At 38.8% G+C, this 27,378-nt stretch overlaps 1 protein-coding gene across 1 annotated transcript in view; it reads left to right on the top strand.

Moving 5' to 3' along the window:
* NUP210L (nucleoporin 210 like) overlaps nt 1-27,378 on the top strand; it is a 145,373-nt gene that overhangs the window by 53,584 nt on the left and 64,411 nt on the right. Inside the window, exons 11-14 of the mRNA XM_064282640.1 lie at nt 9,660-9,797; nt 10,263-10,418; nt 12,355-12,553; nt 26,462-26,607. Of these exons, the coding sequence (XP_064138710.1) occupies nt 9,660-9,797; nt 10,263-10,418; nt 12,355-12,553; nt 26,462-26,607 (639 nt within the window). The remainder of the gene's footprint in view (nt 1-9,659; nt 9,798-10,262; nt 10,419-12,354; nt 12,554-26,461; nt 26,608-27,378) is intronic.

Genomic DNA, 27,378 nt, shown 5'->3' with positions numbered 1-27,378 from the left:
GATGAAAAGCTGACCATCCAAGAAGTTCAATGAACCTCGTATAGGATAGACCCCAAAAGAAAAACACCAAGACATATCATAATCACACTCGCTAAAACCAAAGACAAAGAAAGAATCCTGAGAAGAGATTGAGAAAAATGAAAAGCCACATTCAAAGCGGAAACAATAAGACTAAGCTCGGATTACTTGGTAGCAACCATGCAGGCAAGAAGGCAATGGGATGACATAGATAAAATCTTGAAAGAAAAAAACTGCCAGCCAAGAATAATATACCCTGCAAAACTCTTACTCAAATATGATGGCAAAATTAAGACATTTCCAGATAAACAGAAATTAGGGGAATATGTAAAAACTAAACTTAAAGGAATTATTAAAGGGAGTCCTTCAGTTAGAGAATCAGCAACATGAGACAACAACCTGAATCTAGGACCCAAGACAGCATCAGCCAGATACCAACCTAGGTAATGAACTCTTATGGGTAAAACAAAACTAAAAGATTTACAACAGGGAACCAGAGAGGTCAATCTGTCAATAACAACAACGTCAGAACGATAAAAGGGGGAATAAATGGTGTAGGTATAGAACTTTCAAATGGAGGGAAGTCAAGGTGATATCAAGCAATAAAAGACTAGTTTAAACTTAGGAAGATAGTGGTTAATTTCAAGTAACCATAAAGAAAGTTAACAAACCTACTCATCAAAATAAAGAAGAAAAAATTAAGTCTCAGTAAACACAAAATCTACAAAAATTAAAGAAAAAACAAATCTCCAAACAAAAGAAATTCAATGCAGGAGAGTAAGGGGAACAAAGAAAACATGAGCACCACACACACAAAAAAACTACAAACTGACAGCAAAAAACCCACACTTATCAATAATCACACTGAACATAAATAGCTTAAATGCACCCATAAAGAGACAGAAAGTGACAGAATGGATTAAAAACAAAAAACAAAACAAACAAAAAAAAAAAACAGTACCCATCAGTATGATGTCTATAAGAGACATACCTCAGAAACAAAGACACAAATATATTAAAAATCAAAGGATGGAAAAAATATATCTAGCAAACAGCAACCAGAAGAGAGCATGAGTGGCAATACTAATCTCAGATAAAATAGACTTTAAAACTAAATCCACCATAAAAGACAAAGAAGGACATTATATAATGATTAAAGGGACAATCCACCATGAGGACATAACCATAATAAATATCTACGCACCCAATGACAGGGGTCAAAAATACATAAACTCTTAAAAGCACTGAGAAGAGAAATTGACAGCTTCACAATTATACTAGGACACTTCAACACACCACTGTCGGTAAAGGACAGGACATCTACAAAGAAACTCAGCAAAGATACAGAAGATCTAAAGGCTGCAATCAACCAACTTGACCTCATAGACATAGAACACTCCACCTAACAGCACCAAAGTATACATTCTTTTCTAACACACATGGGACGTTTTCCAGAATAGACCACAAAACAACACTCAACAAAATCCAAAACACTGAGATAATACAAAGCATCTCCTCTGACCACAGCTCCATAAAAGTAGAAATTAATAACAGGAAGAGCAAGGAAAAAAAAAAAAAAAACATAGAAACTGAATAACACCCTGCTTAAAAACCACTGAGTAACAGAAGAAATCAAAGATAGAATAAAAAAATTCCTAGAATCAAATGACAATGAAAACATGTCATACCAAAACCTCTGGGACACAGCAAAGGCAGTGCTCAGAGGTCAATTTATAGTAATACATGCACTCATCAAAAAAGGAACAAAATCAAAACATTAGCTATGCAACTTGAACAAAAAGGAAGAGAACAGCAAAAGAAGTCCACAGCCACCAGAAGAAAGGAAATAATAAAGATCAGAACAGAAATAAATAGAGAATAGAAAAACAATAGAAAGAACCAACAAAATCAAAAGTGGGTTCTTTGAAGGGGTCAACAAAATTCACAAACCACTGGTCAAACTAAGAAAAACAGAAGAGGACTCAAATAACCCAGATAAGAAAAGAAATGGGGGACATTACAACAGACCCAACTGAAATAAAAAGGATTATAACAGAGTACTTTGAAAAACTATACTCCAACAAATTTGAAAACCTAGAGGAAATGGACAAATTTTTAGGAACACACCACCTACCTAAACTAACACAAACTGAAGTCGAAAAGCTGAACAGACCTTTATCAAGAGAAGAGATTGACAAGATAAAAAAAAACTCCCAACAAAAAAAGCCCTGGCCCAGGTGGCTTCACTGGAGAATTCTACCACACATTCAAAAAAGAGCTTGCACCAATACTACTCAAATTATTTCAGAACACAGAAAAGGAAGGGATACTTCTATATTCATTCTATGAAGCCAGTATAACCCTGATACCAAAACCACGCAAAGACACCACAAAAAAAGAAAATTGCAGACCAATACCTCTCATGAATATAGATGCAAAAATTCTCAACAAAATTCTAGTCAATAGAATTCAGCATCGTATCAAAAAAATGATACATCACAACCAAGTTGGATTCCTACCAGGTATGTAAGGATGGTTCAACATTAGGAAATCAATGTAATCCACCACATAAACAAAACAAATCACATGATCATCTCAATTGACACAGAAAAGGCTTTCGATAAAGTCCAACACCATTCCTGTTAAAAACTCTCAATAAAATAGGTGTAGAAGGGAAATTCCTCAACATAATAAAGGGCACCCGTCTTAGGCTGTGTTCTCTAGAGAAGCAAAACCACTAAAGCATATAAATATATATATAGAGAGAGAGGTTTATATCAAGGAAACAGCTCAAGCAATTGTAGAGTCCAGAAAGTCCCATGTCTGTGGATCAGGATAGGGCTCCTCCTGATTCACGTAGCCACAGGGGCTGGTGAACTCAAGATCGTCAGGTCAGAGAGCAAGACTCCTGGTCACAGGCTGAGAAAATAGATGAAACCCAAGATTGGCAGGCAAGACTGCAGGGCTTCTGATTCACATATCAGCAGGGGCTGGCAAACCCAAGATCAGCAGATAAGCTGCTAGTTCAAGTCCCAAGAACTGAGGTCAGACAAATGAGAGGCAGCTGCAGGATCCAGAAAAGCAAAACTTTGGCAAGGCAAGCAGGAAGGAAGTAGGTGGTGGAGGGCAGAGAGATGAAGGCTGAGGGGGTGGTATGCTGCCACAGGCCCCCTGCTGGTACTACTCATCAGGTTCCATCTTAGGGGTGATCACATATCAGATCTCGACAGGGAAGTAATCACAAAATTATACAACTGCCAAAACACTGAGAATCATAGCCCAGACAAGGTGACAGTCTTAACCATCACAGCATCTATACAAATAGACAACATCATTCTCAACAGAGAGAGGCTGAAAACATTCTCCTTGAAAATAGGAATAAGACAAGCTTGCCCTTTACCACCACTCCTATTTAACATTATGCTGGAAGCCCTAGCTAGAGCAATAAGCAAGAAAAATAAAGGGCATCCGGATGGTAAGGAAGAAGTAAAACTCTTCCTATCTGTGAATGATATGATACTATACATAGAGAACCCAAAAGACTTGACAAGAAAACTACTGGAACTAATAGAAAGATTCAGCACAGTGGCAGGATACAAGATAAACATACAAAAATCAGTTGGATCCCTATACACTGATAAAGAGAACTATGAAAAGGAGATCAGGAAAACAATACCATTTTTAATAGCCCCTAAAAAAAAAATAAAATACATCTTTGATGGTTATGAGAGGAGAGAGGGAGGGAGGGAGAGGGGTTTTCACCAATTAGATAGTGGATAAGTTTAGATGAAGGAAAAGACAACACACAATACAGAAGAGGTCAAAACAACTGGACTAAACCAAAAGCAAAGCAGTTTCCTGAATGAACGTTTCGAAGGCGAAAGTAGCAGGGGCAGGGGCCTGGGGACCATGGTTTCAGGGGACATCTAAGTCAATTGGCATAATAAAATCTATTAAGAAAACATTCTGCATCCCACTTTGGAGAGTGGCGTCAGGGGTTTTAAACGCTAGCAAGTGGCCATCTAAGATGCATCAATGAGTCTCAACCCAGCAGGAGTAAGGAATAATGAAGAACACCAAAAACACAAGGTAATTATGAGCCTAAGAGACAGAAAGGGCCACATGAACCAGAGACTACATCAGCCTGAGACCAGAAGAACTAGATGGTGCCCACCCACAACTGATGACTGCCCTGACAGAGAACACAACGGAGAACCCCAGAGGGAGCAGGAGAGCAGTGGGATGCAGACTCCAAATTCTCGTAAAAAGACCAGACTTAATGGTCAGACTGGCACTGGAAGGACCCTGGAGGCCACGGTCCCCAGACCTTCTGTTAGCCCAAGACAGGAACCATTCCCAAAGCCAACTCTTTTGACAGGGATTGGACTGGAATATGGAATGGAAAATGATACTGGTGAAGAACCAGCTTCTTGAATCAAGTAGACACATGAGACTATGTTGACATCTCCTGTCTGGAGGGGAGGCGAGAGGGCAGAGGGGGCCAGACGCTGCCCAAATGGACACGAGGAAAGAGAATAGAGGGAACAACTGTGCTGTCTCATTAGGGGGAGAGCAATTAGGAGTGTATAAAAAAAAAAAAAAATTTTTTTTTTGAGTGTATAGCAAGGTGTATATAAATTTTTGTATGAGAGACTGACCTGATTTATAAACTTGCACTTAAAGCACAATAAAAAATAATTTAAATAAATAAATAAAATACTTAGGAATAAATCTAACCAGGAACGTAAAATTCTTATACAAAGAAAACTATAAAACACTACTGCAAGGAACCAAAAGAAAACTACATAAATGGAAAAACATACCATGCTTATGGATAGGTAGATTCAACATTGTGAAAATATCTGTTCTACCCAAACAATCTACAAATAAATACAAAGCAATCCTGATCTTAATACCAACAGCATTCTTCAATGAGATGGAAAACTAATCATTAACTTTATATGGAAAGGGAAGAGGACTCAGATAAGTAAAACTCTATCGAAGTAGAAGAGTAGAGTAGGAGGACTCGTATTACCTGATCTCAGAACCTACTATACAGCTATGGTGGTCAAAACAACCTGGTACTGGTACAGGAACAGACACATTGACAAATGGAACAGGATCGAGAACCCAGATGTAAATCCATCCACCTGTGGTCACCTGATCTTCGACAAAGGCCCGAAGTCCATTAAATGGGGAAAAGACAGTCTTTTTAACAAATGGTGCTGGGAAAACTGGATGTCCATCTGCAAAAAAATGAAACAGGACACATACTTCACACCATACACAGAAACTGATTCAAAATGGATCAAAGGCCTAAATATAAAACCAAAAACTATAAAGATCATTAAAAAAAAATAGGATCAACAGTAGAGGCCATAATACATGGCATAAACAGGATACAAACCATTAGCTAACAATACACAAACACCAGAAGATAAGCTAGATAACTAAGATCTTCTAAAAATTAAACACTATGATCATCAAAAGACTTCACCAAAACAGTAAAAAGAGAAACTACAGACTGGAAAAAAAAAATTTTGGCCATGACAAATTTGACATGTCTAATACCTAAAGTCTATAGGAAAATTCAACACCTCTACAACAAAAAGACAAATAATCCAATTAAAAAATGGGCAAAGGATATGAACAGACCCTTCACCAAAGAAGATATTCAGGCAGTTAACAGACCTGTAAGGAAATGCTTATAATCACTAGCCATTAGAGAAATGCACATCAAAACTACAATGAGGTACCATCTCACCCTGACGTTACTGGCAGGAATCAAAAAAACAAAATGTTGGAGAGGCTGTGGGGAGATTGGACCTCTTATGCACTACTGATGGGAATGCAAAATGGTACAACTATTTTTCAAAATGATATGGCGCTTCCTTAAAAAAGCTAGAACTAGAAATACCATGTGATCCAGCAATCACACTCTTAGGAGTATATCCTAGAGAAATAAGAGCCATCACATGAATAGGCATATGCACACCCACACTCATTGCAGCATGATTCACAATAGCAAAAAGATGGAAATAACTTAGATGTCCATCAACAGATGAATAGATAAACTATGGTACTTGAAAGCAAGAGGTCATTAAAAAGACAGAAGAGAAAGAAAAGACCTAAATGGATGTCAGAAGAGACTGAAACTTGCTCTTGAATGTCGAGTAGCTAAAGCAAAGGGAAAAAACGATGAAGTAAAAGAGCTGAAGAGAAGATTCAAAGGGCTGCCCTAGAAGACAAGTAAAGTATTACGATGATATGTGCCAAGATCTGGAGATAGTAAACCAAAAGGGAAGAACACACTCAGCATTTCTCAAGCTGAAAGAACTGAAGAAAAAATTCAAGTCTCAAGTTGCAATACTGAAGGATTCTATGGGGAAAATATTAAACAACACAGGAAGCATCAAAAGAAGATGGAAGGAATACAAGAGTCATTATGCCAAAAAGAATTGGTTGACGTTCAGCCATTTCAGGAGGTTACATATGATCAGGAACCAATAGTCCAAGGAAGAGGTCCAATTTGCACTGAAGACACTGGCAAAAAACAAGGCTCTGGGAACTGACAAAATACTGCTTGAGATGTTTCAACAAATGGATGCAGTGCTGGAAGTGCTCACTCACCTATGTCCAAAAATTTGGAAGACAGCTACCTACCTAAAAGAGATCGATATTTATGCCTTTTCTCAAGAAATGCGATCCACTAATTAGGTAGTAGATAAGAACTACTTTGGGTGAAGGGAAAGACAACACAAGATACAGGGGAGGTCAGCAAAACTGGACTAAAGCAAAAGCAAAGAAGTTTCCTAAATAAACTGAATGCTTTGAAGGCCAGCGTACCAGGGGCAGGGGTTTGGGGACCATGGTTTCAGGGGACATCTAAGTCAATTGGCGTAATAAAATCTATTAAGAAAACATTCTGCACCCACTTTGAAGAGTGGCATCTGGGGTCTTAAACGCTAGCAACCGGCCATCTAAGATGCATCAATGAGTCTAAACCCACCTGGATCAAAGGAGAATGAAGAACACCAAGGACATAAGGTAATTAGGAGCTCAAGAGACAGAAAGGGCCACATGAACCAGAGACTACATCATCCTGAGACCAGAAGAGCTAGATGGTGCCTGGCTACAACCGATGACTGCTCTGATAGGGAACACAACAGAGAACCCCTGAGGGAGCAGGAGAGCAGTGGGATGCAGACCCCAAATTCTTATAAAAAGGCCAGACTTAAAGGTTTTACTGAGACTAGAAGGACCCCGGTGGTCATGGCCCCCAGACCTTCTATTGGCCCAGGACAGGAATCATTCCCGAAGCCAACTCTTCAGACATGGATTGGACTGGACAATGGGTTGGAGAGGGATGCTAGTGAGGAGTGAGTTTCTTGGATCAGGTGGACACTTGAGACTATGTTGGCATTTCCTGCCTGGAGGGGAGGTGAGAGGGTAGAAGGGGTTAGAGAGTGGAGGGAGAGATCGGGCTGTCTCATTAGGGGGAGAGTAATTGGGAGTATGTAGCAAGGTGTATATAAGTTTTTGTGTGAGAGACTGACTTGATTTGTAAACTTTCACTTAAAGCACAATGAAAATTACAAAACAAATAATTGAAAGCTAAAAAAAAAGAAATGTGATCCAACCAAGTGCAGAAATTATCAAACAATGTCATTAATATCACATGCAACCAAAATTTTTCTGAAGATTCAAAAGCGGTTGCAGCAGTATATTGACAGGAAACTGCCAGAAATTCAAGCTGGATTTAGAAGAGGAGATGGAACCAGGGATATCATTGCTGATGTCAGATGGATCCTGGCTGAAAGCATAGAATACCGAAAAAATGTTTACCTGTGTTTTATTGACTACACAAAGGCATTAGACCATGTGGATCATAACAAATTATGGATAACATTGTGGAGAATGGGAATTCCAGAACACTTAATTGTGCTCATGAGGAATCTGTACATGAACCAAGAGTCAGCCGTTGAATAGAAAAAGGGAATACTGCCTGGTTTAGCCAGGAAAGGTACGCATCAGGGTTGTATCCCTTCACCATACCTATTCAATCTGTATGCAGAGCAAATAATCCAAGAGGCTGGACTATATGAAGAACGTGGCATCAGGATTGGAGGAAGACTCATTAACAACCTGTGATATGCAGATGATACAACCTTGCTTACTGAAAGCGAAGAGGACTTGAAGCACTTGCTGATGAAGATTAAAGACCACAGCCTCAGTGTGGATTGCACCACAACACTAAGAAAACAGAAATCCTCACAACTGGACCAATAAGCAACATCATGATAAACGGAGAAAAGATTGAGATTGTCAAGGATTTCCTTTTACTTGGATCCACAATCAACACCCATGGAAGCAATAGCCAAGAAATCAAAAGACACATTGCATTGGGCAAATCTGCTTCAAAAGACCTCTTTAAAGTATTGAAAAGCAAAGATGTTACCTTGAGGACTAAGGTGCGCCTCATATGCATGCGAAAGCTGTAGAATGAATAAGGAAGACTGAAGAATTGACACCTTTGAATTGTGGTGTTGGCAAAGAGTATTGAATATACCACGGACTGCCAAAAAACGAACAAATCTCTCTTGGAAGAAGCACAGCCAGAATGCTCCTTAGAAGCAAGGGTGAGGAGACTACGTCTCACATACTTTGGACATGTTATCAGGAGGGATTAGTCCCTGGAGAATGACATCATGCTTGGTGTAATGGATTGAATTGTGTTCCTCCAAAATATGTGTGGACTTGGTTAAGCTATGTGTGGTTGTCCTCCATTTTGTGATTTTCCTATATGTGTTATAAATCATAATCTCTGCTTGTGGTTAAAGAGGTTTAGGGTGAGATATAACACCCTTAGGCCACAGCACCAACCAGTGTAAAAGGAGTTTCCCTGGGGTGTGACCTGCACCACCTTTTGTCTTACAAGAGATATAAGAAAAAGGAAGCAAGCAGAGAGTTGGAGACCTCATTGCACCAAGAAGGCAGCATGGGGAGCAGAGCACATCCTTTGGACCTGGGGTCCGTGCACCTGAGAAGCTCCTTGACAACGGGAAGATTGACCAAGGAATCTTCCTCCAGATCCGACAGAGACAGAAAGCCACCCCCTGGAGCTGACACCCTGAATTTGGACTTGTAACCTACTAGACTGTAAGAGAATAAATTTCTCTTTGTTAAAGCCATCCACTTGTAGTATTTCTGCTATAGCACTACTAGATGACTAAGATACTTGGTAAAGTAGAGGGCCAGTGAAAAAAAGGAAGACCCTCAACAAGATGGATTGACCCAGTGGCTGCAAGAGTGAGCTCAAGCATAACAACAGTTGTTAGGATGGCGCATAAACGAGCAGTGTTTCGTTCTGTTGTACATAGGATTGCTGAGAGTCAGAACCAACTAGACGGCACCTAACAACAATAACATTTTGGGTCTAGCAAAATCTCTTGCATTATTGAACCATAGTAGGTGTGCTACTCTAATAAATAGGAGTATTTGTTTATTTCTTTTGTACATAAAAACCGGTGGAGTAATTCATTATTAGCATAGCCATTTTATAGACGCTTTGAGTATGAATGTGTATCGTAAGAGCAGTCCTTATAAAAATCTGTTTTGCTTCTTTTTTTCTGCCCTTTTAGAGTAAAAGTAGTCAGCCTATAGGATTTCCAATCAGACATCAACAAGAAGTGAAGATTTATTTTCCCATCAAGCTCACACCCAACTTTTTGGCATTTCCTCATCATCCTATGGGAATGTTGTATCGCTATAAAGTACAGGTATGATATCCTATAATATGAGAATTCGCAGAGTCAGTTTCCCTAATAGCTTAATTTATTGAAATGTTAAATTTTATTTCCCCCAATCCTAATAGGATAGCTCAATTTTGGGTGACAACCAAATCATGCTTTTAAATGTTGTTATCCATAGTAAGACTTGAGGTACTTTCTATCTCTCTTCCATATATCCTTCCTTGTGAGTTTTATAAACCTTTCTCAAGTTTCCTTTAACTCTTTTTTTTTTTTTGGCATTTTGAGGTACTGTCATTACTTAACCTTCCTTTAGTGTTTTCCTTGCCCATTTGGCTACTTTACTATAGCTGCACAGTTTCTTAACGAGTCCAGAAATAATTTCTTAGTTTTATTATTTCCCAAACTTTATTTCACCAGCCAGATTTTTATTTTTCACTTAAATTCCATTTTTCTTTCCATGGCGATTAAATATAAAGTTATGTTTTTTCACAGGTAGAAGGTGGTAGTGGCAACTTCACCTGGACCTCTTCTAATGAAACAGTAGCCATGGTAACCACTAAAGGAGTGGTGACAGCAGGTGAGGTCAGGGGGAACAGCACTGTTCTGGCCAGGGATGTACAAAATCCCTTTCGATATGGAGAAATTAAGGTAAATGCCTCTCCAAAGAACCTTTTTCTCACCCCGGAGACTGCTATCTATATTTAAGTACAGTACCACATTTTAAAAATTCTCCAGTCCAAATTGGCTATTTAAAAATGATGCTCAAATTCAGTCCAGAGGTACTTCTTCCCTATATAGTCCTTGATCTGGGTTGAATACTGGGTCACTTAATAGCCAATTGTTTAATATCTCTGTTTGTGTCCTCATCTCTAAAATGGGGATAATGGTAGTACCTACTTAAGGGGTTATTGCAGAATTAAATGAGGGGATGTTTACTCCAATGCTTGACATATATTCAGTACTCAATGTTAGCCATTTTTATTATTATCATACATATGACCTTTAAAAGAACTTTATATTAACTTTATTTTTAGTCTCATGTTTTTGTCAGTCTTGTTTCTAAAAGATTGAAAACTTTTTTTTCCATATTATATAACCATTTTCGTATTTTTCTCCCACTTTTAGAATATGTTAATATATGTTGCTATTCCCTGCAGGACTTAGCATTTTAGCACCATTACGTGCACAGATTTTTAAGTAATTTCTACGTACTTAACACCATACTAGGTATCTGTCATAGGCAATTCAAAGAAGTATATTATCCCTACCTTAAAAAAATCTAAAGTCTAATTAGGAAGATGTAGTCACATGAAAACTTAAATAACATTTCAAGGAAATGATGTAATTTTAAAGCAGTATATAATTGACAGCTAGTTGAATTGTAGCCATAATTTATAGCTTATAAATGAAGAATCCTTGTAGAAAAGAGTAGTCAAAGATTATCATGAAAGAGGTGGGAATTTGCACAAGCTTTTGAAGGATGGAGGCAAAATAAGGCCTGTGGGCCAAACCCTGCTCCCTTCCTTTTTTTGAAAATAAAGTTTTATTGGAACACAGCAACACCCATTTGTCTATGTATTGTCTGTCTGCTTTCACACCACAATAGCAGAGTGGAGTAGTTGTGACGGAGATCATGTGGCCCATGAAACCTAAAATTTTTGCTATCTGTCCATTTATAGAAAAAGTTTCTCAACACCTCCTGTAAGACAGTAGGGAAGTATCACAGGCTTTTAAGCAGCTCAGTCATATGGTAAGATTTGTGTTATGGTAAGGTCAATAATAGGGTACAGTTTAATTAATTTGGCTTGATATGAGTTGGAATTGACTTGACAGCAATGGGTTTGGTTTTTGGTTTTTTAATTATTTTTGTAATCAGATAGTAACAGGTATAATAATAATAGTAAAAGGATTGAAAGATAGCTGCTGGCGGTATAGACTAGTAGACTAGAGTGAATTGAAGGTAGAAAATGAAAGCCTAACTAGCTAAGGCTGAACTAGTGAAATAGTATTGAGAATAGAGAGAAGGGGACAAACTGGGAGTTGTTTTAGAGGTGGACTTAATCAGATTTGACACTCAGTTGGGCATCTAAGTGAAGGATTTAAAGACACAAAGATGATCTGGAGGGTTCTAGTTTTGGCAGCTGGGTGGATAGAAAACCCAAGGAAAGGAGAAAGAAAAGTGAGAAAATGATGAGTTCAAGTTGGGATATGTTTAACGTGATTCACCTATGGATCATCCAGATGGATGTTTGTAACTGGAAGTAGGGGTCTGAAGTCCAACTGAAAGACTAGGGCTGAAGATGAAAATGTGGAGTTATTAGCATGTGGTTGGTGGTAGAAGCTTTATGGCAGAATAAAATTTCCCTGGAAGAAATGGTTCTTAGCTAACAGTACACAAACATGTTGTGCACAGGTGTCTGTAGTTTGCCAGATCCTGCTGTATGGTGGTAGATGCTTGAAAGAGCTCAGGTGATTAAGAAATATATTGTGTATGTTTTTATAAATTTAAGGAATGATTTTTTTTCCTAAGATTTTTTTCCAACATAACTTTCTTGAAAGATGAATTACTTCCCCCCCGCCCCAGATATACGTCCTGAAACTGAACAAAATGGAGTTGTTACCATTTCATGCTGACGTGGAGATTGGCCAGACTATAGAAATCCCCATCGCAATGTATCATATAAATAAGGAGACCAAAGAGGACATTGCATTTACAGACTGCTCTCATTTATCCTTGGATTTGAACATGGATAAGCAAGGAGTCTTTATTCTTCTCAAGGAAGGTAAGAGTAGGCTTTTTATTTTTATCCTTCCTCTGTCTTTGTATCAATTCAGAGACTACAAATAACAGTCTAAATATACCTGTTACCTTTTTTTACTCTTATTTAGTCAACCACCTTGTAGTAGGTGTTATACTCCGCATTTTACAGACGCAGAAATCAAATAACATGTTTAAGGTTTCGTTGTCACTGCACAATATCAGTTTTCAGCTCAGATTAAAGTCTTCTGTTTCCAGCCTTTTCCTCTTTCCTTCTTTAATATGTATACTATACCTCTAAGAGGAATCTAGTACCATTTACTGTGTATACAAAAAATTTGTTTTAAAAACGTATTCAAAAAGATAAAATACCATTTTCTGATAAGAAAGAGAATATGAATAAGCTATCCATAAAGATCAACATTGTTTCCTGTTATTGAACTTCATATTTGATCCTGATCTATTGTTTTTCAATCAGTAATAGTGGTAGTAGTAGCATTTAATGTATACCTAGTGTTTATTATTTTCCAGTCATTGTTCTGAATACTTTTTATATATTAACTCATTTAATTCTTACAATACATCTATGAAGTCAGCATCAACTTGGACTACTCCCTTGGCACTGTAATATCTCTTCTGTCCTCTGTTCCCGTGATATCTTCCCTAATTATTAGACCCTAATTATCTCTCAGCAAAGTTATTAGAATGTCCTTCTAACAGTTCTTCCCTCTAATAATCAGGGTACCAGATGGATCTTCATGAAGCTCAACTTCAGTGTTGCTTTTCTTGCTCAAAAATTTTGAGGAGAGGCAGGGCCAAGATGGCAGAGTAGTCAGACACTTCCTGTGGTCCCTCTTACGACAAAGACCCAATAAAACAAGTGAATCAATTATTTATGACAATCTAGAAGCCCAGAACATCAAAGACAAAGTCGAGGGGTCGGACTGAGCAGTAGGGGGAGGGAAAGTCAGTTCAGAAGCAGCGAGGATTTGCCAGACCTGACCTGGCTGGCACCCTGCAGGCTGAATTAGCCAGTGCACACCATCTGAGGCAAGCACTAGCACTTAGGATGCGTTTTCCACGTCAGGAGATACCAAGTGGCAGAAAGTCTGCACAAGCCTCCGGAACCAAGGGGAAATGGCGCTGGATCTGTGAAAGTTAAGTCTAACCTACTATGCGGGATCAAAATAACGCTTCGCTCTCTGGGAGGTACCTCTCTCCTCTTCATCTGCCCCCTCCCCACTCTGCTCTTGGTCACAGTGTAGTTGCAGCAATTGCCACTGCCCTCTGGACCAGAAGCTGACCCTGAGCCATTCTTCCAGCTTTGGAGACGGAACAAATTAACAAACAAATAACAAACTGTTATGCAAGGATGGTTCAACATCAGAAAAAATAATCAATGTAATCCATCATATAAATAAAATAAAAGATAAGATCTTATCAATTGATGCAGAAAAGGCATTTGACAAAGTCCAACACCGATTTGTGATAAAAACTCTCAGCAAAATAGGAATAGAAGGGAAATTCCTCAGCATAATAAAGGGCATTTATACAAAGCCTATAGCCAACATCATCCTAAATGGAGAGAGTCTGAAAGCGTTCCCCTTGAGAACTGGAACCAGACAAGGATGCCCCTTATCACCACTCTTATTCAACATTGTGCTGGAGGTCCTAGCCAGAGCAATAAGGCAAGAAAAAGAAATTAAGGGCATCCACATTGGTAAGGAGAAGTAAAAATATCCCTATTTGCAGATGATATGATCTTATACACAGAAAACCCCAAAGAATCCACAAGAAAACTATTGGAACTAATAGAAGATTTCAGCAAAGTACCAGGATACAAGATAAACATACTAAAATCAGTTGGATTCCTCTACACCAACAAAGAGAACTTCAACGAGGAAATCGCCAAAGCAATACCATTTACAATAGTCCCCAAGAAGATAGAGTACTTAGGAATAAATCTAACCAGAGATGTAAAAGACCTATACAAAGAAAACTACAAGATGCTACTGCAAGAAACCAAAAGAGACCTACATAAATGGAATAACATACCTTGCTCATGGATAGGAAGACTCAACATTGTGAACATGTCTATTTTACCCAAAACGATCTACAGATACAGTGCAATTCTGATCCAAATTCCAACAACATTTTTTAATGAGATGGAGAAACAAATCACCGACTTCATATGGAAAGGGAAGAGGCTACGGATAAGTAAAGCATTGCTGAAAAAGAAGAACAAAGTGGGAGGCCTCACACTACCTGATTTGAGAAACTATTATACTCCCGTGGTAGTCAAAACAGCCTGGTAGTGGTACAACAGATATAGACCAATGGAACAGAATTGAGAATCCAGACGTAAATTCATCCACCTATGAGCAACTGATAGTTGACGAAGGCCCAAAGTCCATTAAATGGGGAAAAGACAGCCTCTTTAACAAATGGTGCTGACACAACTGGATATCCATCTGCAAAAAAAAAGAAACAGACCCATACCTCACACCGTGTAAAAAAAACTAACTCAAAATGGATCGAAGACCTAAATATAAAATGTAAAACCATAGAGATCATGGAAGAAAAAATAGGGACAAAAGTAAGAGCCCACATACATAGCATAAGCAGAATACAAAACATAACTAACCATGAACAAACGCCAGAAGAGAAACTAGATAACTGGGAGATCCTAAAATCAAACACTTACGCTCATCAAAAGTCTTAACCAAAAGAGTAAAAAGACAGCCTACAGACTGGGAAAAAAATTTTGGCTATAACATTTAATCTCTAAAATCTACAAGATACTGCAAAACCTCAACAACAAAAAGACAAATAACCCAATTAAAAAAATGGGCAAAGGATATGAACAGGCACTTCACCAAAGAAGACATTCAGGCAGCTAATAGATACATGAGAAAACGCTCATGATCATTAGCTATTAAAAAAAAAATTAGAGAAACGCAAATCAAAACTACAATGAAATACCGTCTCACCCCAACAAGGCTAGGATGAATCCAAAAAACACAAAATAGTAAATGTTGGAGAGGTTGTGAAGAGACTGGAGCGCTTACATACTGCTGGTGGAAATGCAAAATGGTACAACCACTTTGGAAATTGATTTGATGCTTCCTTAAAAAGCTAGAAATGGAAGTATCCTATGATCCAGCAATCCCACTTCTTGAAATACAACCTAGAGAAATAAGAGCCATCACACGAATAGATATATGCACACCCTCATTCATTGCAGCACTGTTCACGGTAGCAAAAAGATGGAAACAACCTAGTTGCCCATCAACAGGTGAATGGATAAACGATTTATGGTATATACACACAATGGAATACTACACAATGATAAAGAACAATGAAGAATCTGCAGAACATCTCACAACATGGATGAATCTGGGAGGCATTATGCTGCCTGAAATTAGTCGGTCACAAAAGGACAAATATTGTATGAGACCGCTATTATAAGAAATCAAGAAAAGGTTTAAATGCAGAAGAAAACATTCTTTCATGGTTATGAGGGTGGGGAGAGAAGAAGAGGGGAATTAACTAACTAGAACTAGATAGCAGACAAGAATTAGGTGAAGAGAAGGACAACACAGAATACAGGGGAAGTCAGCACAACTGGACTAAACCAATAGGACGAACTTTTCTGAACACAACCAAACACTTTGAGGGACAGAGTAGCAGGGGCAGGGGTCTAGGGATCATGGTTTCGGGGGATATCTAGGTCAACTGGCATAACAAAGTTTATTAAGAAAATGTTCTGCATCCCACTTTGGTGAGTGGCATCTGGGATCTTCAAAGCTTGCAAGAGCCATCTAATATACATCAGTTGGTCTCAACTCACCTGGAACAAAGGAGAATGAAGAACACCAAAGACACAAGATAAATATTGGCCCAGGAGACAAACCAAAACGCACTGCCATTGAGTTGATTCCAACTCATAGCAACCCTATAGGGCAGAGCAGAACTGCCCCATAGGGTTTCCAAGGAGCGCCTGGTGGATTCGAACTGCTGACCTTTTGGTTAGCAGCCGTAGCGCTTAACAACTACACCTCCAGGGCTTCCCAAGAGACAAAAGGGCCACATAAACCAGAGACTCCATCAGCCTGAGACCAGAAGAACTAGGTGGTGCCCAGCTACCACTAATGACCGCCCTGACAGGGAACACAACAGAGAGTCCCTGACAGAGCCCAAGAAAAGTGTGGTGCAGGACTCAAATTCTAGTAAAAAGACCAGACTTCATGGTCTGACTAAGACTAGAGGAACTCTCAAAGACATGGCCCCCGGACTGTCCATTAACCCAGAACTAAAACCATTCTCAAAGCCAACTCTTCAGAGAAAGATTAGACTGGGTTGTAAAACATAAAATAATACTTTTGAAGGGTGTGCTTCTTAGTCCATGCATGAGTCTAAATGGGCAGCTCCTGTCCAGAGGCAGGATGAGAAGACAGAAAGGGACAGGAGCTGGTTGGAAGGACACGGGAAACCCAGGGTGGAAAGGGAGAGTGTGCTGTCACATTATAGGGATTGCTACTAGTGTCACATAACAGTATATGTATAAATTTTTGTATGAGAAATTAACTTGAGCTGCAAACATTCACCTAAAGCACAATAAAATAAATAAATAAATTTAAAAAAAGAAGAAAAAATTTGAGGGGCAGTCTCGGTGGACATCTAACTCAATTGGCATAAAATAATTGATAAAGAAAATATTCTACATCCTACTTTGATGAGTAGCATCTGGGGTCTTAAAAGCTCGTGAGCAGCCATCTAAGGTACAACTACTGATTCCACCCCATCTGGACCAAAGGAGAAAGAAGAGAACCAAAGACACAAGGGAAAGATTAGTCCACAGTACTAATGGACCACAACTACCACAGCCTTCACCGGACTGAGCCTACAATAACTAGATGGTGCCTAGCTACCACAACTGACTGCTCTGACAGAGATCACCATAGAGGGTCCTAGACAGAGCAGGAGAAAAATGTAGAACAAAATCGAAACTCCCCCAAAAAAGACCAGACTTACTGTCCTGACAGAGACCGGAGAAACCCTGACAGTATGGCCCCTGGACACCCTTTTAACTCAGTACTGAAATCACTCCTGAAGTTCACTCTTCAGCCAAAGATTAGGCAGGTGTATAAAACAAACAATAACACACATAGTTCAACCATGTATATGAAAATAAATGGGCACACCAGCCCAAAAGCAAAGATGAGCAGGCAGGAAGAGATAGAAATTGAATGAATAGAAATGGGCCGAGAAGAGGAGAGTGTTGACACATTGTGAAGTTGGCAACCAATGTCACAAAAGAATTTGAGTATTAATTGTTCAATAAGAATGCCACTGGAAGGGCTGAAATTCTTGTAGTTTAGCATTCAAGACTTGTATGAGGCGGAGCCAAGATGGTGGAATAGACAGACGCTTCTGTTGAGCCCTCTTTACAACAAAGACCCGAAAAAGCAAGTGAAACGAGTGTATCTGTGACAAGCTGGGAGCCCTGAACTTCAAAGGCAAGCTTAGACAACGAACTGAGGGGCAGGGGGACGAAGAGGCTGTTCAGAAGTGGAGAGCAGTTACCAGGACCTGAATCGCGGGGAGCCCTCAGGCATTATTCCTGGAGCACGGCAGCGGCTTTGGGCTGGTACTAGCGTTCGGCTGCAGTTTCCTCCGGGAGGAGCAGCCAGCCACATAGCCCGCAGACACCTCCAGAACCTGAGGAGAAGGCTCTGTCAGCAAAAGCTAAGTTATTTGCATATATTTTACCGTGCCCTCCTCCACCCCCAAGCCGGCTTCGGGGGCTAAATCCCTGAGCCTGAGATAGACCCTGGTGAGCACCTAGAGCCATCCTCCCGGCCTTGAGGAAGGAAAAAATTTGCAACTTGGGGGGAAAAGATAATTTGCTGGCTCCATTAACTGGGGGAGCTCAGGACAGAAGCAGCTGATGTCCAGGCATAAACCATCCATGGATCTTGAGCACCTTTCCCTTCTGCATGGACCTGTGTGGGCCTATTTCGGGAGAATAGGCCCTTGTTGGCAAACTCCAACCATTTCAGCTGTGCGGTGGAGAGGTGGGTGTTTGATGTTTGACATTGCCTATTAAACAAGGTCTTCACCTATCACATCAGGGACCTAAGGACTGGTAGCTCCACTCAGGTCACACAGCCACCCGTGACGGGGTCCAAAGAAAACTGGTACTTCCCAGTCCTTGCAACCAAAAACTTTGAGTGCCCATGATCCCTCTGCAGAAGCCACCCACCAGCATGCTTGTTCAGAGCATGACCCCCTCCTGCAATCAGATACTGGTATATACACCTATCACCCCTGTCCCTCTAAGACTGTAGGACAGAGCCTGTACCACACACTTGATCAGCTACCTGGAAACCTGAGCTGAATTCATACAAGAAAACTGAATGGACTCCTAGACCGATATACCTGATGACAGCTCTAGCCAGCTGGGGACAGGACACCAGAGCTCCAAAGGTGAAAATAATCAAGCTAGCTCACTCAAGCAACCCATAAGGGTATACCAAAACAAAACAAAGCAAGAAGCTATGACACAGTAAGCAAGCATAAACTAAAACAATAACATAGATGGCTTGGAGACGACAGTAAATATCAAGTCACATAAAGAAACAGACCATGATCACCTCAACAGGCTCTCAAAACAAAGAATCCAGGGATCTTCTGGATGAAAGTGCATTCCTGGAATTACCAGATGCAGAATATAAAAGTTTAATATACAGAACCCTTCAAAACATCAGGAAGGAAATGTGGCAATATGCAGAACAAGCCAAGGAAAACACAGATAACGCAACTGAAGAAATTAGAAAGATTATTCAGGAACATAATGAAAAGTTTAATAAGCTGGAAAAATCCATAGACAGGCAGCAATCAGAAATTCAGAAGATTAGCCTTAAAAATACAGAATTAGATAACTCAATAGAAAGTCAGAGGAGCAGAATTGAGCAAGTAGAACTAGAATTTCTGAACTCGAAGATAAATTATTTTGCGCTAATATATTTGAAGAAAAATCAGGTAAGAGAATTTTAAAAACTGAAGAAACCTTAAGAATCATGTGGGACTATATCAAGAGAAATAATCTACGAGTGATTGGAGTACCAGAACAGAGAGGGATAACAGAAAATACAGAAAAAAATGTTGAAGATTTGTTGGCAGAAAACTTCCCTGATATCGTGAAAGATGAGAAGACATCTATCCAAGATGCTCATCGAACTCCACATAAGGTAGATGTTAAAAGAAAGTCACCAAGACATATCATAATCAAACTTGCTAAAACCAAAGATAGAGAATTATAAGAGCAGCAAGGGATAAACGAAAAGTCACCGAGAGCCAATAAAAATAAGCTTGGACTACTTGGCAGAAACCATGCAGGCAAGAAGTCAATGGGATGACATATTTAAAAAATTGAAGGAACAAAATTGCCTGCCAAGAATCATATATCCATCAAAACTGTCTCTTAAATATGAAGGTGAAATTAAGACATTTCCAGATAAACACAAGTTGAGGGAATTCATAAAAAACAAACAAAAACTACAAGAAATACTAAACGGAGTTCTTTGGTTAGAAAATCAATAATACCAGGTATCAGCCCAAGACTAGAACACTGGGCAGAGCAACCAGAAGTCAACTCAGACAGGGAAATCAAAAAAAAAAAAACGAAGCAAGATTATGAAAAAAAAAAAAAGAAGCCCAAAACAGGGTAACAGCAATGTTATTATATAAAAGAAGACAACATTAAAATAATAAAGAGGGACTAAGAAATGTAATCATACACCTTCCATATGGAGAGGAAAATACAGCGATACAAAGAAATAAAAGTTAGTTTTAAATTTAGAAAAAAGGGGTAAATAATAAGGTAACCACAAAGGAGACAAACTATCCTACTCATCAAAATAAAATACAAGGGAAAAATACAGATTCAGCAGAAACAAAATCAACAACAACAAATATGAGGAAAGGACAATATATAAAGAAAATCTACTCAGCACATAAAATCAGGTGGGAAAAAGAAACTCTCAACACACAAAAAAAGACATCAAAATGATAGCACTAAATTCATACCTATCCATAATTACCCTGAATGTAAATGGACTAAATGCACCAATAAAGAGACAGAGAGTGTCAGAATAGATTAAAAAACAAGATCTATCTATATGCTGCCTCCAAGAGACACATCTTAGACTTAGAGACACAAACAAACTAAAACTCAAAGGATGGAAAAAAATATATCAAGCAAACAACAATCAAAAAGGAGCAGGAGTGGCAATATTAATTTCTGACAAAATAGACTTTAAAGTTAAATCCGTCAGAAAGGATAAGGAAGGACACTATATAATGATTAAAGGGGCAATACATCAAGAAGATATAACCATATTAAATATTTATGCACCCAGTGACAGGGCTGCAAGATATATAAAACAAACTCTATCAGCATTGAAAAGTGAGATAGTTCCACAATAATAGTAGGAGACTTCAACACACCACTTTCGGTGAAGGACAGAACATCCAGAAACAAGCTCAGTGAGGACACTTAAGATCTAAATGCCATAATCAACCAACTTGACCCCGTAGACATATACAGAACACTCCACCCAACAGCAACCAAGTATACTTTCTTTTCTAGTGCACATGGAACATTCTCTAGAATAGACCACATATTAGGTCATAAAGCAAGCCTTAGCAGAATCCAAAACATTGAAATATTACAAAGCATCTTCTCTGACCATAAGGCCATAAAAGTGGAAATCAATAACAGGAAAAGCAGGGAAAAGAAATCAAACACTTGGAAACTGAACAATACCCTGCTCAAAAAAGACTGGATTATAGAAGACCTTAAGGATGGAATAAAGAAATTTGTAGAATCCAATGAGAATGAAAACACTTCCTATCAGAACCTTTGGGACACAGCAAAAGTGGTGCTCAGAGGCCAATTTGTATCAATAAATGCACACATCCAAAAAAAGAAAGGGCCAAAAACAAAGAATTATCCCTACAACTTGAGCAAATAGAGAGCAACAAAAGAAACCCAAAGGCACCAGAAGAAAACAAATAATAAAAATTAGAACTGAACTAAACGAAATAGAAAACACAAAAACAATTGAAAGAATTAATGAGACCAAAAGCTGGTTTTTTGAAAAACTCAACAAAATTGATAAACCACTGGCCAAACTGAGAAAAGAAAAACAGGAGAGGAAGAAAATACCCCAAATAAGAAATGAGACTGGTGATATTACAACAGACCCAACTGAAATTAAAAGAATCATATCAGATTACTATGAACAACTATACTCAAACAAATTTGAAAACCTAGAAGAAATGGATGAATTCCTAGAAACACACTACCTACCTAAATTAATACAAACAGAGGTAGAACAACTAAATAGACCCATAACAAGAGAAGAGAGTGAAAAGGTAATCAAAAAATCCCAACAAAAAAAAAGCCCTGGTCCAGACAGCTTCACTGCAGAGTTCTACCAAACATTCAGAAAAGAGTTAACACCACTACTACTAAAGGTATTTCAGAGCATAGAAGAGGACGGAATACTGCCAAACTCATTCTATGAAGCCACCATATCCCTGATACCCAAACCAGGTAAAGACACCACAAGAAAAGAAAATTATAGACCTATATCCCTCATGAATGTAGATGCAAAAATCCTCAACAAAATTATAGCCAATAGAATTCAACAACATATCAAAAAAATCATTCACCATGGCCAAGTGGGATTCATACCAGGTGTGCAGGGATGGTTCAACATTAGAAAAAGAATTAATTTAATCCACCACATAAATAAAACAAAAGACAAGAATCACATGATTTTATCAACTGATGCAGAAAAGGCATTTGACAAAGTTCAACACTCATTCATGATAAAAACTCTCAGCAAAATAGGAATAGAAGCAAAATTCCTCAACATAATAAAGGGCATTTATACACAGCCAACGGCCATCATCACCCTAAATGGAGAGAGCCCGAAAACATTCCCATTGAGATCGGGAACCAGACAAGAATGCCCTTTATCACCACTCTTACTCAACATTGTGCTGGAAGTCCTAGCCAGATCCGTTAGGCTACATAAAGAAATAAAGGGCATCCAGATTGGGAAGGAAGAAGTAATAGTATCCCTGTTTGCAGATGACATGATCTTATACACAGAAAACCCTAAGGAATCCTCCAGAAAACTACTGAAACTAATAGAAGAGTTCAGCAGAGTATCGGGATATAAGATAAACATACAAAAATCAGTTGGATTCCTCTACACCAACAAAAAGAACATCGAAGAGGAAATCACCAAATCAATGACATTTACAGTAGCCACCAAGAAGATAAAATACTTAGGAATAAATCTTACCAGAGATGTAAGAGACTTATACAAAGAAAACTACAGTACACTTCTGCAAGAAACCAAAAGAGACTTACATAAGTGGAAGAACATACCTTGGTCGTGGATAGGAAGACTTAACATTATAAAAATGTCTATTCTACCAAAAGCGATCTATGCATTTAATGCAATTCTGATCCAAATCCCAAGGACATTCTTTAATGAGATGGAGAAACAAATCACCAACTTCATATGGAAGGGAAGGAGGCCCCGGATGAATAAGGCATTGCTGAAAAAGAAGAACAAAGTGGGAGGCCTTACTCTACCTGATTTTAGTACCTATTACACCGCCACAGTAGTCAAAACAGCCTGGCACTGGTACAACAGATACATAGATCAGTGGAACAGAATTGAGAATCCAGACATAAATGTATCCACATATGAGCAGTTGATATTTGACAAAGGCCCCAAAACAGTTAAATGGGGAAAAGACAGCCTTTTTAACAAATGGTGCTGGCGTAACTGGATATCCATCTGCAAAAAAATGAAACAAGACCCATACCTCACTCCATGCACAAAAACGAGCTCAAAATGGATCAAAGACCTAAATATAAAATCTAAAACGATAAAGATCATGGAAGAAAAAATAGGGACAATGTTAGGAGCCCTAATACATGGCATAAACAGTATACAAAACATTGTAAAGAATGTAGAAGAAAAACTAGATTACTGGGAGCTCCTAAAAATCAAACACCTGTGCTCATCCAAAAACTTCACCAAAAGAGTAAAAAGACTACCTACAAACTGGGAAAAAGGTTTTAGCTATGATATTTCTGATCAGCGCCTGATCTCTAAAATCTACATGATACTGCAAAAACTCAACTACAGAAAGACAAATAACCAAATTAAAAAATGGGCAAAAGAGATGAATAGACACTTCACTAAGAAGACATTCAGGTCACTAACATATATATATGAGGAAATGTTCACGATCATTAGCCATTAGAGAAATGGAGATCAAAATTACAATGAGATTTCATCTCACTCCAACAAGGCTAGCATTAATCCAAAAAACACAAAATAATAAATATTGGAGAGGCTGTGGAGAGATTGGAACACTTCTAAACTGCTAGTGGGAATGTAAAATGGTACAACCACTTTGGAAATCTATGTGGCACTTCCTTAAAAAGCTAGAAATAGAACTACCATACGATCCAGCAATCCCACTCCTCAGAATATATCCTAGAGAAATAAGAGCCTTTACACGAACAGATATATGTACACCCATGTTTATTGCAGCACTGTTTACAATAGCAAAAAGATGGAAGCAACCAAGGTGCCCATCAACAGATGAATGGATAAATAAATTATGGTATATTCACACAATGGAATACTACGCATCAATAAAGAACAGTGAGGAATCTGTGAAACATTTCATAACATGGAGGAACCTGGAAGGCATTATGCTGAGTGAAATTAGTCAGTTGCAAAAGGACAAGTATTGTATAAGGCCACTATTATAAGAACTTGAGAAATAGTTTAAACTGAGAAGAAAACATTCTTTCGTGGTTACGCGAGGGGGGAGGGAGGGGAGGTGGGAGAGGGGCATTCACTAATTAGATAGTAGGTAAGAACTACTTGAGGTGAAGGGAAAGACAGCACACAATACAGGGGAGGTCAGTACGATTGGACTAAACCAAAAACAAAGAAGGTTCCTGAATAAACTGAATACTTCGAAGGCCAGCGTAGCAGGGGCAGGGGTGGGGACCATGATTCCAGGGGACATCTAAGTCAATTGGCATAATAAAATCTATTAAGAAAACATTCCGCATCCCACTTTGAAGAATGGCGTCTGGGGTCTTAAACGCCAGCAAGCAGCCATCTAAGATGCTCCAAGTGGTCTCAACCCAGCTGGATCAAAGGAGAATGAAGAACACCAAGGACACAAGGTAATTAGGAGCCCAGGAGACAGAAAGGGCCACATGAACCAGAGACTACATCATCCTGAATCCAGAAGAACTAGATGGTGCGACTACGTCATCCTGAGACCAGAAGAACTAGATGGTGCCTGGCTACAACCGATGACTGCTCTGACAGGGAACACAACAGAGAACCCCTGAGGGAGCAGGAGAGCAGTGGATAGCAGGATAGCAAATTCTCATAAAAAGACCAGATGTAATGGTCTGACTGAGACTGGAAGGACCCCGGTGGTCACGGCCCCCAGACCTTCTATCGGCCCAGGACAGGAACCGTTCCTGAAGCCAACTCTTCAGACATGGATTGGACTGGACAATGGGTTGGGGAGGGATGCTGGTGAGGAGTGAGCTTCTTGTATCAGGTGGACACTTGAGACTATGTTGGCATCTCCTGCCTGGAGGGGAGAAGAGAGGGTGGAAGGAGTTAGAAGCTGGCGAAATGGACATGAAAAAAGAGAGTGGAGGGAGAGAGCGGGCTCTCTCATTAGGGGGAGAATAATTGGGAGTGTGTAGCAAGGTGTATATGGGTTTTTGTGTGAGAGAATTGACTTGATTTGTAAACTTTCACTTAAAGGACAATAAAAATTACCAAAAAAAAAAAAAAAAGACTTCTATGACCTGATCTAACCTACTTTTCTTGACTACATACTTTGGTTTCATATATGTCTTTAGCCGAACCAAATTAATTAAATTTTTCCATGCATGTCCCTCATACACTCAATTTATGTCTCTATCTTTGTGCATCCTGTTTCCTCAACTTAAGATACTCTGTCCTACATCTCTAAACCTTCCTTGATCTCTCCAGTCAGGAGTAATCTTTCTGTTTTTTAAATTTCTATAATACTTACACTTTCTACTAACATTTTAAGTAATTTTTGTGCATGGTCAATCTACCCTTATCAACTATAAAGACGTTGAAATCAGTATCTTGGTTTATATTTGTATACTCACTATACATAGAATTGTGTTTTATGTGATATGTATATGTTAACTGAAGGAACAGATTATTTTATTTTTATTGTAGTAAAAATGCATGATAAAACGTTTGTCATTTCAACATTTTTTACACATACAATTAAGTGGCATTATGTTCATCATGTTGTGCAACCAAGTTTTCTATCACCTTTAACAGAAACTCGGCACCCCCTATGCAGTGGCTCTCCTTTTCCCCCTCCCTCTTGTCCGTGGTAACTACTTATGAACTTTGACCTCTATAAAAAAAAATACACTTGCCTATTCTAGATATTTCATGTAAGTGGGATCATACAATATTTGTCCTTTTGTGACTGACTTACTTCACTCAGAGTAATATTTTCAAGGTTCATCAATGTTGTGGCACGTATGAGGACTTTGTTTCTCTTTATGGCTGAGTAACATTCCGTTCTATGTGTGTACCACATTTTGTTTATCCAGATGTTAATGGGCATTTAGAGGAACAGATTCTTAGTTGATAAAAAAGTTGATAAAAAAAAAAATTGGGGCCTAATGGTTAGTATGTGAGATCAAGATGGTGTTTTTAATGTATTAAGATTCTTGTTTCTGTAACCTAATTTCTTTGAGAACTGACTTTTTTACCCTACTGAAATCATGTTTTTTGATTTGCAGGTACTCAAAAGCCTGGACCACTGCACTGTTCCAGTACACATATAACAGCCAAATCTCTAGGCCATACCCTGGTGACAGTGAGTATAACTGATTATGAGGAATACTTGGAGAGCAGTGCCACATTTGCTGCTTATGAAGCCCTAAAGGTGAGCTATTTCATGTTAAGGAACTGACATTTCTTTTCACGGACCCAACCATGTTCACTTAGGAGCTTCCTAGCTATCTGCTAAGTTCACAGTGATTTCAGTGATCTCTTTATTTACCACTTTTGTCTTTAAACCTACAGCTCTGTCATCAAACCTCAGTGTAACTATTTAAATTTTTACATATCTCTGTCACCACCACCTGATCACAATTTAGAACATGAGAATACTACCTTTTGAAGTTCTCTGGAAGGTAATATTCTACTGGAGAGGGAAGTCAATTGTCTTTTACCCTCTCTACTTAGGGATTTTCAGCACAGCAGCCATTGTTTTAGTCACTGTTGTATGAACTGTGTGTCAGACAAAAATGACCTACATTTTGGGAAAGTTTCATTCCCCGAAGAACAGCTAACTCATGTATAAGTAGGATGCATCACCTCTGTATATTTGGGTGTATAATACCTGTCTTGTCTACCTTGGCGCAGTGATTAAGAGCTATGACAGCTGCTAACGAAAAGGTTGGCAGTTCAAATCCACCAGCCACTCCTTAGAAACCATATGGGAGAGTTCTACTCTGTCCTGTAGGGTTGCTATGAGTCAGAATCGACTTAATGGCAGCGGGTTTTAGGTTTTGTGTACCTTAGGTGAAATTCCTTTGAGAAATACAATGAAATGTATAAATGTATTATTTTTATATTTTCTGTTTAAAATGCTTATGCAGTTATTTATTCATTGTCTTTTATGTACACAACATTGCCCTAAATCCCACTGATA

Source organism: Loxodonta africana, chromosome 3, assembly GCF_030014295.1.
Source record: "Loxodonta africana isolate mLoxAfr1 chromosome 3, mLoxAfr1.hap2, whole genome shotgun sequence".
NCBI lineage: Eukaryota > Metazoa > Chordata > Mammalia > Proboscidea > Elephantidae > Loxodonta > Loxodonta africana.
The sequence above is the reverse complement of the archived record's forward strand: the minus strand, read 5'-3'. Positions and strand labels throughout refer to the sequence as shown.